Source organism: Ascidia mentula, chromosome 3 (assembly GCF_947561715.1).
Source record: "Ascidia mentula chromosome 3, kaAscMent1.1, whole genome shotgun sequence".
Lineage (NCBI taxonomy): Eukaryota > Metazoa > Chordata > Ascidiacea > Phlebobranchia > Ascidiidae > Ascidia > Ascidia mentula.
In genome coordinates, this window is record NC_138568.1 from 18,047,044 (window position 1) to 18,060,578 (window position 13,535).

The following is a 13,535-nucleotide window of genomic DNA, read 5'->3' on the forward strand; positions in this document are numbered from 1 at the left end:
GCACATGTGAAGGTTGCCTGGCAAGTTGTGCGCTTGCGCACCAGTGTACCTTGGCCACAATATACCCCGTGAAACCACTGAGCTCCTGTAGCTCAGTTGGTAGAGCGTTGGGCCTGGTTAGCCCAGGGTCGTGAGTTCAAACCATACCAGGAGCTGGCTGATCCAGCTAGGCTGCAATGCCTGGGCTGCCAAGCCTGCAAACCCAATGTCATAATATTGATTTTAAGTTATCCCAGACTTTTTCAGTCGACTCTGGTTTATCAGTTTAGGGTGTTGCCTGGCCAATAAACAAGGAATAGAAGGAATTAGAGGGCTTACATTATTATCAATAAAGTATCTTTGTCATCTTCATGAAAAGGCACCTTTGAAAACAATTTGGCCTTGACACCGAAAAGGTTAAAAACCACTCATTGAAAAAAGACCCATCAACGGTCATCGGGAAACAAGCGGAACAGTCACCAGGTGCATTATTGCAGAGGGCCTTGAAAACAGGATTTCTCCACTTTGATACCCATAAATATCCTTTACTATACGATTGTGATCACCAGATGGGTGTTTTGTCAAAGGATGTTGTTTGGATCATAAATAAAGAAAAAAATGAGTTTCTTTGTGTTCTATTGTTTTCTTGTGCCAAAATCAAGTCTTATATATGTAAATTAAATTTTTTTGCATGACTGTACATAGACAAGGAAAATAATGTAATGCAAATAAACACAAACATAATAATGATATATACTACCTTCAGTACAGTATAATTTTTTTGTTTACCAGTTCCTCCCATGTAGTCTGATTTTTTTTCATTAAATTTTCACCAATTTCAGTCAAAACATACAAAGGTGCTTTGATAATAAAAATTGCAGTGCTGCATTTTTAATGTTATGACAAAATTTGTTAGTTTAATTACTTTAAACGCTATTGCTGTTGATAAATACAACTACGTGGTGATAATTGCATAAGGAACTGATTCTGATTCGCTTACTCGAGTTAAAAGAGCAGAACCCAATTAAAAACCAAAATAATATTAATGATATAATTTACGACCAGTGACAGAAAACTCCCGGTTATGAGGTTTTGCATGAATGAATGAAAATGTTGACGCTGCTGTTGACAGTCCGTGCAACTATTAGTGGTACAACACATTTTTATCAAATTTCCAAACGCCGAAGATCAAAAATCTTAATTGAAATAAAATAAAACGCGGTGAGTCGATTCCATCTTTGTGTTTGTGGCAATATTCTTCAGTGAAGTAAAGTCGTGATGTAGTGCAAGATTCCTTTACGGATTTAAATAGCTTCCTATGGATTTAACTGAGGAATTAGGAAAGATCGATCTAAAACCACTAATTATAAAAAAAACGTGGTAATGGTTTCGTAGGCACAATATCTTTTTCTAATGGTAAAAAAGAATGACATTACTTGGAAAACTCCGGGTAACAGACATCGCAAAATTCATGAAACTTTTGCCGGCATTTGGCTTTGTTTTTGGAGTAGTTGCGGGCAGCCTGACCAACTAAACCACGTCTGGCCTAAACTCTGTGAGGTCGAACGAAACTTGATTAATATTTCTAATTGCAGTTTTAAATTCAGAAACATTCGAAAAAGGCTGGAGGAATGATAAGAAATTCTTCGACGAATCTAAAGTTATGAGACAAAGTCTGAATTCCACGCAATCATAATAAAAAGAAGTTAATGTCGAAATTTGTTTAGATAGGCCCTTAACTGAAACAGGACTCTGTGGTACGTGCTGGTAATTTCGTATACAGTGGCCGCAACAATAGAACCATTGACACGCATTCAGTGGCACATACAGGGCCATAAGCCTGGCCGGCAGCGAAAATGTCTTGTTTGGTATTTTCTGTTGTGCGTGGCAGGCTGTTATTCGAGCACCGTATCGCGATATGTATTTCTGTGTAAATCTATAGCTATCCTGCAGTCAGCTCAGTGGGTTGATGTTTCAGTACGCTCGCTGTGTTGACTTTACATAGAAATAAATATCGTGCTAATCACATTCATGATTATGACGTGGTTTAGACACTCACGGGGAGTTTAAACAAAGGATCGCAAACCCATCATGAAGGGACGCGTCTTCAATACAAAAATGCCCCGATCCACCAGGCGACATTACTTCTCAGGTATAAAAACTTTTGACTTGAGGAACATCGATGGTTAGAACTTTGGAAACTAATGTACAAATATAATACATCTACTCACTCTTTGTTCAGTTTTCGCCTCGTTCAGCAACAACAGCCGATGAGAAAGCAAGTATGTAGGTTACAAAATCTTCTCTCATCGTTTGCGTAAACAAGTGTAGAAACGTAAGAAGGCTTCTTTTGGAAATTAATATTTATGATGATTGTTTTTAACAAAACTGACGACATATTATTGCTTGCCATTAAGCTTTAATCCTGTGCTGTTTACTCCATGGTCAGCAGAAACACGAAAATCACAATTGCTGACCAACGACGTCGTGACGTCATCGTCAACTAAGTGTTAACTTGTCATGCAGTTTTAGTCCAGCTCTATCGAATCGTTAAAGGAAGTGCCTGGTCGCCTTATAAAAGGAGCGTGGGCTCGTTTGCAAATCATTACCATCTTGTTCAACGGATACACTGTATAACAAGAACGCTTTATCAACAGCAAGCAAATCAAAGGTATGTCTAGAATTGGATTTGTAAATTTTTCATTAACATTGTCATATTTCAAAATCATCTAGAAATTAAGTTTGATTTTTTTAGATGAATTTGATGATTTTTGCTCTTTTGTGCATCTTTGTTGTATCAACTCAGGCTGTCAAGTATTATCCTGGTAAGATCAACTTTCCTAATTGTAATATTTTCGTATTTATAATTTAAAATCTTAAAGTAAATGAACTAAGTGTAAATGTCCATGCAAAAGAGTAGTTGGCAAGATTTCGTTGAAATGAAGGTCTGTTCTCTTTCAGTTACTCTCAACAATCTCGGATGTTGGGCAGACAATGGAAACAGAGCAATCCCTACAAGAGAAGGAGATCCGATTCTTGATGGAGCAAATTACAAAGCAAGAGTAAATGCGATCGCAAAATGTGCTAGAGTCGCTCACAACAATGGTGACGACGTATTCGCTGTCCAGGTATAATTCCTATATAAAACAATTAGTGGTTAAACATTTTCCAAAACTGGAAAATATTATATGACAAAATCGTTAAAAAACATAGTTCGTCGGATGCCAGTCTTAACCCACAGAAAAAAATTACTGAAGTTTACTGCATATTCTCATCGTATTTTGGACCTAAATCAGTTTTCGTTCCATTGAAATTTATAGGACGGAGGTTGGTGTGCAAGTTCTGCCACAGCAAGAAACACATACAGAAAGTACGGAAAAAGCACAGCTTGCGCAACTGACGGAGAAGGTGGAGGTTGGGGAAACCAAGTTTACGAAATCGCCACAATTTCACAAGGTATGTCTTGCTTTGAGGGTTTTTCTTCTCGCTATTCGTAAATGCACGTTTGTGCAATTTGTCAGTAAATTTACGCTGATATTTTGTTCACTAGTGAAACTTACTGAATTGGGTTGTTGGCGGGACACCTCAAATCGCGCCATCCCCACACTTGAAGGATTGGAACGAGTTCTCGACGGACCTTACGAAAGCCGTAACGAGGCGATCGCCAAATGTGTGCAAGCCGCCTACTCCCGAGGATACAACATCATTGCGTTGCAGAACGGTGGTTGGTGCGCCGGATCACGTGATGCAGTTGAGACGTACAATAAATATGATGCGAGTCACGCCTGTCCTTCTTCTGGAAAGGGAGGGGGTTGGGCAAACCAAGTTTATCGAATCGACGTTGAAGTTACCACGTAAGTGAAAATTGTTGTGACTGCAAGTTGTGTCAAGCTATTCGACCTTGGCACAAATCAGAAAAAAAAAAAAGGGAGAAAAAAGAGCAACTACGCGTTAGAACGAAATACAAAGAAATAAAGAAAAAAAAAACAATACATTGGACATTGGTTCTTTTAGTTTTTTGTTATTGTTTGTAACTCCATGATTTTTGTTTCAGAACGTACTAAATCAGACCACTGCTGCGTGGAAATGAGAACACCATTCCTGATATATCTTACATTATATCATTTTCATAACAACTATAAAGGAAAAATTGGCAAATAAATGACACATGTAACCGAAAATCAATTTTGTTTTTTTGTATTATACAATACCACACAGTACTTAGGAGGAGAATAAAAGACCAATAAATAAGACGCTATTGCAGACATATAAACATTACAGATGAAGGATAACGACAAACCAATGGCCATAAAACTTATTCTTATAGTTTTTCGTGGACAACCAAACAATGTCATAATATTGATTTAAAGTTATCCCAGACTTTTTCTGTCGACTTCCTCTGGTTTATCAGTTTAAGTTGTTGGAACAGACGCCAGGTGCATTGATGCAGAGGGCCTTGAAAACAGGATTCCGCCTACTTAATACCCATATATATCCTTTACTATACGATTGTAATCACCAGATGGTTGTTTTGCCAAAGGATGCTGTTTGGATTACAAATGAATAAAAAATTGATCTTCTTTGGGTTCTATTATTTTCTTGAGCCAAAAGCAAGTCTTATATATGCATTTCATACAACTACGTGGTGATAAGGACAACTACGTGGTGATATATATAACGGTTTCGTAGGCACAATATCATTTTCTAATGGAAAAAACAATGACATCATTTGGAAAACTCCAAGTAACAGACATCGCAAAATTCAGAAAATGCGACAGCAATAAAATCTGTTTGTTGAATAACCTTTAACGGGGTGCAAGCAAATAATTCACAAAAACACAACAAACTTTTGTAGGTTGCATAACATGCTTGGAGTCTTGCAGCAAGTCAAACACGATAATATTGTCCGGGTTCTCGGGTACGCCAAGTGGAAATCTTCCCATGGAGTTGTCATGGAGTACTTTCCAAGGGGAAATCTTCAACAACTGATCTCAAATAACTCGATTGAGATCGACGACATTCTCTTGTTTAGTTTAGTTTCGGATGTTGTTGATGGATTATTCCACCTACATAAGTTCACCAGCTACAAACGACTGACAGATAGTGGCTTGACCCTCGACAAGATCCTTGTCACTGAAAACATGCGTGCCAAAACTAATTGCGTGAATGAAAATAATTTGGAGTTTTCGGCAGCACCAAAAATTATCAAAACCCCGAGATTTTCTACAATTAACAAGGAAGACGTATATAGTTTTGGCATAATTGTGTGCAGTATGATAAATTGTTGCTTAAACCAAAAGACTACACTATATATTGCCATCAAGGATATAGCAGAACAGTGCATGAATATGGCTCCATCTGCACGACCCACCGTAGCAAAGCTCAAACGTGAATTTCAAAGTTGGTGGAAGGTGTTGGGTGATACTGAAAGGAGGCTGATTGTCCCAAAAGGTCCCTCTGCCACAAACTTGCCTATTGGGTTGGACATTCCATGGTACTCATTGAACACAGTGGTCGTTAACCAAACTACAGAAGCAAAAGGAGGTATTTAAAATCAGTTTGTTCAGACCTTCTTCTCTGTTGCGCAATGATTACCTATGGTGTGTATTCACTGTTTTATTATTCACGGGGTAAATACACTGAAAAAAAAATTGGGTGTCTAGAGGCCAAACATATTGAGTGTTTGCCACAAACCATGTTGGGTTCATTCGTGGGGAAACCTAATAAACTTAACTGGGTTGTAAAAACCCAAAATACAGTTTGGGTTTTTAGTGTTCAATACCCAAAATACAGTTTGGGTTTTTAGTGTTCAATACCCACAATACAGTTTGGGTTTTTATTGTTCAATACCCAAAATTCAGTTTGGGTACTTAGACTTAATGCATTACACCACAGGAACTTTTTGGGTTGCTAGAACCAAACATCATGCCACTTTTGGGTTACTGCATCCTGCCTGGTAATTGAGGATATAAAATGCAAACGTGATAATCATAGACTGCAATTTATTTGCAGCATTTCACATGAACACAACAAACGCAAAAGCTGTGGCATAGCACAAATGTATATCGTACAGGTGCTGAAATCAAATTGTCCAAGTACATACTAGAGCCATAAAAATCAATGAGAGCTGCAGACAGTAGTGCACACTGTTTCGACCTGTAGGGTCTCACCAGTGCATCTGGTGACTGCAGCACTAATCTAGCATTTTAACCAGCAGGCACTGTGTCCGCCACAGTCACCAGATGCAGTAATGAGATCTTGCAGGTAGAAACAGTGTGCACCACTGTCTCAGCTCTCGTTAGTTTTAGTTTTTAAACATCAAGCAATAATTACCTTAATCTTTGTAGTTACATTACAGTTTACAGTGCCTAAATGAGGTTTAAAGACATTGCCAGTTCCTTGACACTACTATAAGCCCCAGGAACATACATCTTTAACCAATACAATTGTAGAAACTGCAAAGCACGTAGCACATGTGGACAATATTCGTAATTGAGCACATAATAGTACGCAAACATTGAAATGATTGCCTGGATCAATGACTTCACTTCTAAAGTTGCCACCTTCTCACAGAAGATTAAATATTTCTTAGGGATATTAATTGATCCGTAGACTACCAGAAAAGGCTGAAGACGATCAGGTATCTCATTGAAGATGTCATGATGAGTAGTGTTGGCCTGTCAATACAAGTAATAGCAGAAAAATGAATTACAAGTACATCTGAATTACAATTACACATCTCAGCCTTGGAAAATGAATGTTTATTAATATTCGACTTCAAACAGGTTAATCATTTACCATCTCATCAGAACCCTAGGCTAATTATGTACATATAAATATGATTTACCGGGCAAAGATCGATCAAGTATTTTTCGGGTCCACATTCCTTTTTGGTGTTGCAGCGTAACAGGTTACATAGTAACCATACCCCAATGATGATTACAGTTTCTTAAACAAATCACATATCATAACTTTGGTGTCCACTGTACAAACTGTTTACTTTTCAATAATATTTACACAAAGACATTTTTTATCAATGGTTTAACAACATTAAAATCAGTTTCTAAACTTTAGATTTGTTCAAATATTATGCAACTCACCAATGGGATACGGCTCGTCAACAGGTAGATGTTGAAGAACCTTAGTTATGGACATTGATTTCTTTGGCCTAGCTTGAGCATATTGTATTATTTTGGTAAAAAGTGGCCTTGCACTGCTTTCAAGCTCTTTTTCAGTTTGTTCCCAACTTCCACATCTTGAAAATTCTCTCATGAGCTGAAAAATTGTAAATGTTTTTTTTTAAAACATATCAGTTTGACAATGATACTGTAGTGAAACTAATTAAAAACAATATGCAACTTTACCTCATCATACAAAAATAAAGCCGGCCATTCCTTTTTAAGCAAATTTGGTGTGGGATTTTCTTCCAAAATATACTGCTTACGAAACTCAAATGTTTCGGTCATGAGCTCAGAGATAACTTTTTGGTTTCGGAGCACTTGAGCTTTTGAAAATTCTGTTTGAAGCATCTAAACCACAATTTGATTGATACATATACTTGGGACAAAATTTGCATAGAAATGTCCATAAATTTACCTGTTGCTTTTCAATGTTGGTGGATTTATCTGTACTAATGGAAACACGTTTCACTTTCCTTCTTTTTGCAGCACGTGTGTTTGCCACTCCACTTTTGTTATTATTCTGTCTTTTTGATAATGGCTTATCATTTTTCAATTTTCGCACTTGCTTCATTTGGCTGTTTATTTTCTGGCTTATTTTTCTTAGCCAAAACACCTGTACAAATAATACCTTCTAACAACCATACATCATGTTTTTTTAAAACTAAACCAAATATCATTAAATGTACACAGACCTTCGCTTCATCTGTACTGAGTGTAAGACAAGCTTTTCCCTGTTGTATAAGTGCCAAGACAGCCATTTGGCGTATTTTTCTTCCAGGATGCCTGAAAAGATTTTATTAAGGGCTTTATTAAGTGTAAAATTTGACTGCATCAACACACCTTTCAAACTCTCTCATTACTCTGATCAATTCAGAAGTTATTTCTCTTTTCCCCATTTCACTTATTATTCCTGTCCGAAGCAATTCTTTTGCATGATAGCCAAAGTTACATAAGTCGATAGGAAACATTTTTGGGATTGGTTTCACTGAGTCACTGGACACAAAACTGCAATCTGAATACTCCTCAAGGCTTTCATCAAATTTGGCGCCTTCATAAGGTATTGTGGGCCCATTGCTATCTTTATCTATGTCTGAAGGCATTTCATCTTCTGCATCTGAACTTGAAAAAATTGGTTCTGTGTCAGCACATGATGCTGACTCTGTGTCAGGGCAAGATGCTGACTCTGTGTCAGCGCAAGATGCTGACTCCGTGTTAGCACTAGACAATGATCTAGTATAATCCCCCAAACTCATTTGTGCCTTAAATGCTGTAAATATCTTGATCATGTAACCACATGGTACATTGGGCAAAAGCCTTGCAAAAACATCAATGCTATTTATCATTGTCATTGCTTGGCCGTCAATTTTTGCATCTGCATAAATAAGAAGTATCATTTCCCTTTCAACTGCTTGACTGATCTCACTCACATACTTGGGGCATGATTTACCTTACCAAGATATGTTTTAATAAAATTGAGGCATAGGAAAACGTTAGATTACAATATATACTTGACAAAACAAACCTTTGAAGGCATTGCACACAGTTTCACATTCCAAGCAATCAACATCTTCCGATTTTAGTATCTGGCGAATAACTTCAACCAATTCCATTGTACTTACAGAGACCATTGTAGGTTGCAGGCAGTATTATTTTTTTCAGCTCACTTAAATCACGCCCTGAAATAGGATTAGAGGACACAGGAAAAATTTAAATTGCCACATACAAACTGTTTGCAAATGCACAACGAATGACGAGTTGCGTTACTAAATCCGTCTGAGCGACAACACGAGGTGCATTGCGCGGGAAAAAATACTTAAAAAATAAACCCAAAGATGTTGGTTTGGGCTTTGCATGAAACTTCCCAAGCAATAGACAAATATTTTCAAACCCAAAATGGTGGTTTGGACAATGCATAAAATTACCATAGTCAAAAATTATTTAAATACAATATGTTGGTTTGGGTGTTTTATAAAATTACCCAAACATTTTAGGTGAAATACTTTTGGGTTTTCCTTTACCCAATGTTTTTCCACAGAAAAAAAAAGTTTACCCATTTCGTTTGGGTGTTCGAACGCAAGTAGTTTGGGTTTCACAAAAGTACACCCAATTGCTTTCAGAATACAACCCAAGTTTTTTTACAGTGTATTTTCAGTTCGACTCTTGTTTGAATTTGTTGTAATTACCTGACCTAGCAGTTACGCCTTAGCTACTTACAACTAAGTTAAAACTTTAACATTGTTGTGCTGTTAGGCAACAAAAAATCCAACCACACATATTGTAATTACGAGCGCATGAAAAGTTCAAAGCAAGATCCGGATATCCTTGGCAAACCTAAAGGTAAAGCAAGCCTAGAAGATCAGAAAACAACTGTAAGAACTTTTACCCGGATTTACCTTTGTTTTCGGAGTATTTGCGGGCGGCCTGACCCACCAAACCACGTCTGGCTTAAACTCTGTGACGTAAAACGAAACATGATTAGTATTTTTATTTCCGAAGTTTTTTTTGTGAAAGAATTACCATCATATACGTGCAAAAGAATCATAATAATTATTGAGATATGCAGACTGGGTATACCCAATGTCTCGACCTGGAAGGTCTCATCAGTGCAGCTGTTGATTGTGGCACTGCGCTCATTTTTATACTCACTGGGAACACAGATTTCCACTTTGTGGTACCTTTACTAACCATCACTGACGCATTCATAATAACTCACCCACATGACCCGATTACTTCAAATGTTTATAATCTTGTGTCCAATTGCTGTTTTTTTGTTGAAAATGCAGCAACTTCACCTACATCAACGCCTAAAAAAAGGAAACGTATTCAGACATCAAATTGGAGGAAAATACGATACCTAAAGTACTTTATTCATCCGGTAATCATTCAAAATTTTTTGGACTTACGGTTTCGTAATGTGGCTGCAACATTACAAACGTTTCATTGGCGGTCTAATAGTTACCGGTGTGTCTTGTCCACTGTATATCTGCACACAGGTCTATGTAGCTTAGTATATAAGAAGTTGGTCCAGAGTGCCCAGCGTAATTAATTAAAACCTTGCCAGAAGCAAGATTTTCTAGAGTCTTGTCTAGTGTGTGTCTTGACTTTGATTCAGTTACAGTAACAATGACATTATCACCTACAGTATTTTGTGCAATGCTGAAATCTCAGTTACAGATTTTAACAGAAACGATATCCATAAAAACGGAAATACTAGAAACTATATTATTACTGTTTCTTCTGGTAACACAGATGATCAAACTGACCCGTCCCCGGACATAAATACTAAAAAAAGTGCTCCTGCAAACGTTTATTTCGGTACTGTATGCGGTTACGTGTCTTTTTGTGCAAGTAAAAAAATCTAAGCGTATTTTCCTAAAATGATTTGTGTTGCTGCAATTTTAAATTCAGAAATATCCGAAAAAGCCTGAGGGAAAGATAAGAAATTCTTCGACGAATCTAATGGTATGACGCAAAGTCTGAATTTGTTTAGATAGGCCGTTAAATGTAACACGACTCTGTGGTACGTACTAATAATTTCGTATACATTGGCCGCAACAGTAGAACCATTGACCCGCATTCAGTGGCAAGTCCAGGGCCATAAACCTGGCGGGCAGCGAAAATGTCTTGTTTGGTATTTTCTGTTGTGCGTGACAGACTGTTGATCGCGCACTGTATCACGATATACATTTCTATGTAAATCCACAGCTATCTTGCTGACAGCTCAGTGGGTTGGTTCAGTGCGCTCGCTGTGTTGATTTTACATAGAAATATATTTTGTGCTAATCACATTCATGATTATGACGTGGTTTAGACACTCACGGGGAGTTGAACAAAGGATCACAAACCCATCATGAGGGGACGCATCTTCAACACAAAAGATGCCCCGATCCACCAGGCGACATTACTTCCAAGGTATAAGTTTTTTTGATTGATGAACATCGATGGTTAGGACATTGGAAACTAATGTATAAATATAATACATGTACACACTCTTTGTTCAGTTTTCGCCTCGTTCAGCAACAACAGCCGATGAGAAAAAGTATTTAGGCTTCGAAATCTTCTCTCATCGTTTGCGTAAACAAGTGTAGCAACGTAAGAAGGCTTCTTTTTGGAAATTAATATTTATGATGATTGTTTTTAACAAAACTGACGACATATTATTGCTTGCCATTAAGCTTTAATCCTATGCTGTTTACTCCATGGTCAGCAGAAACACGAAAATCACAATTGCTGACCAACGACGTCGTGACGTCATCGTCAACTAAGTGTTAACTTGTCTTGCAGTTTTAGTCCAGATCTATCGAATCGTTAAAGGAAGTGCCTGGTCGCCTTATAAAAGGAGCGTGGGCTCGTTTTGCAAATCATTACCATCTTGTTCCACGGATATACTGTATAACAAGAAAGCTTTATCAACAGCAAGCAAATCAAAGGTATGTCTAGATTTAGATTTGTAAGTTTTTGATCAACATTGTCATATTTCAAATTCGTCTAGAAATTAAGTTTGATTTTTTTAGATGAATTTAATGATTTTTGCTCTTTTGTGCATCTTTGTCGTATCAACTCAGGCTGTCAAGTATTATCCTGGTAAGATCAACTTTCCTAATTGAAATTTTTTTGTGTTGATAATTTAAAATCTTGAAGTAAATGAACTAAGTGGAAATGTCCATGCAAAACAGTAGTTGGCAAGATTTCCATTAAATGAAGGTTTGTTCTCTTTCAGTTACTCTCAACAATCTCGGATGTTGGGCGGACAATGGAAATAGAGCAATGATGGAGCAAGTTACCAAGCAAGAGTGAATGCGATCGCAAAATGTGCCAGAGTCGCTCACAACAATGGTGATGACGTATTCGCTGTCCAGGTATAATTCCTATACAAAACAATTAGTGGTTAAACATTTTCCAAAACTGGTAAATGTTATATGATAAAATCGTTAAAAAAAGTTCGTCGGATGCTAGTCTTAACCCACCGAAAATAATTACTGAAGTTTACTGCATATTCTCATCGTATTTTGGACCAAAATCAGTTTTCGTTCCATTGAAATTTATAGAACGGAGGTTGGTGTGCAAGTTCTGCCACAGCAAGAAACACATATAGAAAATACGGAAAAAGCACAGCTTGCGCAACTGACGGAGAAGGTGGAGGTTGGGGAAACCAAGTTTACGAAATCGCCACAATTTCACAAGGTATGTCTTGCTTTGAGGGTTTTTCTTCTCGCTATCCGTAAATGCACGTTTGTGCAATTTGTCAGTAAATTTACGCTGATATTTTGTTTACTAGTGAAACTTACTGAATTGGGTTGTTGGCGGGACACCTCAGATCGTGCCATCCCCACACTTGAAGGATTGGAACGAGTTCTCGACGGACCATATAAAAGCCGTAACGAGGCGATCGCCAAATGTGTGCAAGCCGCCTACTCCCGTGGATACAACATCATTGCCTTGCAGGACGGTGGTTGGTGCGCCGGGTCACGTGATGCAGTGGAGACGTACAAGAAATATGATGCGAGTCACGCCTGCCCTGCTTCTGGAAAGGGTGGGGTTTGGGCAAACCAAGTTTATCGAATCGACGTTGAAGTTACCACGTAAGTGGAAGTTGTTGTGTGACTGCAAGATGTGTCAAGCTATTCGACCTTGGCACAAATCAAATCATGTTTATTTTGCAAAAAAAGCAACTACGCGTAAGAACGATATACAAAGAAATAAAAAAAAACAAAAAAACAATACATTGGACATTGGTTCGTTTAATTTTTTGTTATTGTTTATAACTCCATGATTTATGTTTCAGAACGTACTAAATCAGACCACTGCTGCATGGAAATGAGAACACAATTCCTGATATATCTTACATTATATCATGTTTTACAACTATAAAGGAAAAATTGGCAAATAAATGACACATGTAACCGAAAATCAATTTCGTTTTTTTTGTATTATGCAGTACTACTCAGTACTTAGAAGGAGGATTAAATACCAATAAGTAAGACGCTATTGCAGACATATAAACAATACAGATGAAGGATAGCGACAAACCAATGGCCATAAAACTTATTCTTATAGTTTTTCGTGGACAACCTAACAATGTCATAATATTGATTTAAAGTTATCCCAGACTTTTTCTGTCGACTTCCTCTGGTTTATCAGTTTAAGTTGTTGGAACATTCGCCAGGTGCATTGATGCAGAGGGCCTTGAAAACAGGATTCCGCCTACTTCATACGCATTTACCACAAAAAAAGTTGAACCAGTGTTTTGGCAACACCGCGATTGCGCACAGATAAATCACGTGGAAGGCGTTCGCGAACAGAAATACGCGAATTCAACTCATGCAAGTCCAAACTATTCTTCCCACACCCGAGATCGTCCTTACCCACCAGAAC

At 37.6% G+C, this 13,535-nt stretch overlaps 4 protein-coding genes and 1 long non-coding RNA gene across 5 annotated transcripts; 3 read left to right on the plus strand and 2 right to left on the minus strand.

Moving 5' to 3' along the window:
- The first annotated feature begins 2,734 nt into the window (after positions 1–2,734).
- LOC145895271 (uncharacterized) lies at positions 2,735–3,837 on the plus strand. Its single transcript, XM_082984049.1, has 4 exons — positions 2,735–2,804; positions 2,941–3,107; positions 3,300–3,435; positions 3,530–3,837. Exons 1-4 carry the CDS (start codon positions 2,735–2,737, stop codon positions 3,835–3,837), a joined length of 681 nt encoding a protein of 226 aa, XP_082840175.1.
- A 1,007-nt stretch (positions 3,838–4,844) lies between these two features.
- Positions 4,845–5,531, plus strand: LOC145895843 (receptor-type guanylate cyclase gcy-28-like). The gene has a single exon (XM_082984624.1). It carries the CDS (start codon positions 4,845–4,847, stop codon positions 5,529–5,531), a length of 687 nt encoding a protein of 228 aa, XP_082840750.1.
- Positions 5,532–6,494: 963 nt separating this feature from the next.
- Positions 6,495–7,124, minus strand: LOC145895273 (uncharacterized). Its single transcript, XR_014401610.1, has 3 exons — positions 7,080–7,124; positions 6,827–6,927; positions 6,495–6,656 (listed from the first exon to the last, which is right to left on the minus strand). It is a non-coding gene; the product is annotated as an uncharacterized LOC145895273 (long non-coding RNA).
- LOC145895844 (uncharacterized) lies at positions 7,125–8,770 on the minus strand. The gene is made up of 7 exons (XM_082984625.1): positions 8,683–8,770; positions 8,001–8,532; positions 7,853–7,943; positions 7,576–7,773; positions 7,344–7,508; positions 7,194–7,254; positions 7,125–7,147 (listed from the first exon to the last, which is right to left on the minus strand). The coding sequence occupies exons 1-7, from the start codon at positions 8,768–8,770 to the stop codon at positions 7,125–7,127; spliced, it is 1,158 nt and encodes a 385-aa protein (XP_082840751.1).
- Positions 8,771–9,717: 947 nt separating this feature from the next.
- LOC145895846 (uncharacterized) lies at positions 9,718–12,746 on the plus strand. The gene is made up of 5 exons (XM_082984626.1): positions 9,718–10,035; positions 10,569–10,622; positions 11,924–12,019; positions 12,209–12,344; positions 12,439–12,746. The coding sequence occupies exons 1-5, from the start codon at positions 9,718–9,720 to the stop codon at positions 12,744–12,746; spliced, it is 912 nt and encodes a 303-aa protein (XP_082840752.1).
- The last annotated feature ends 789 nt before the right edge of the window (positions 12,747–13,535 follow it).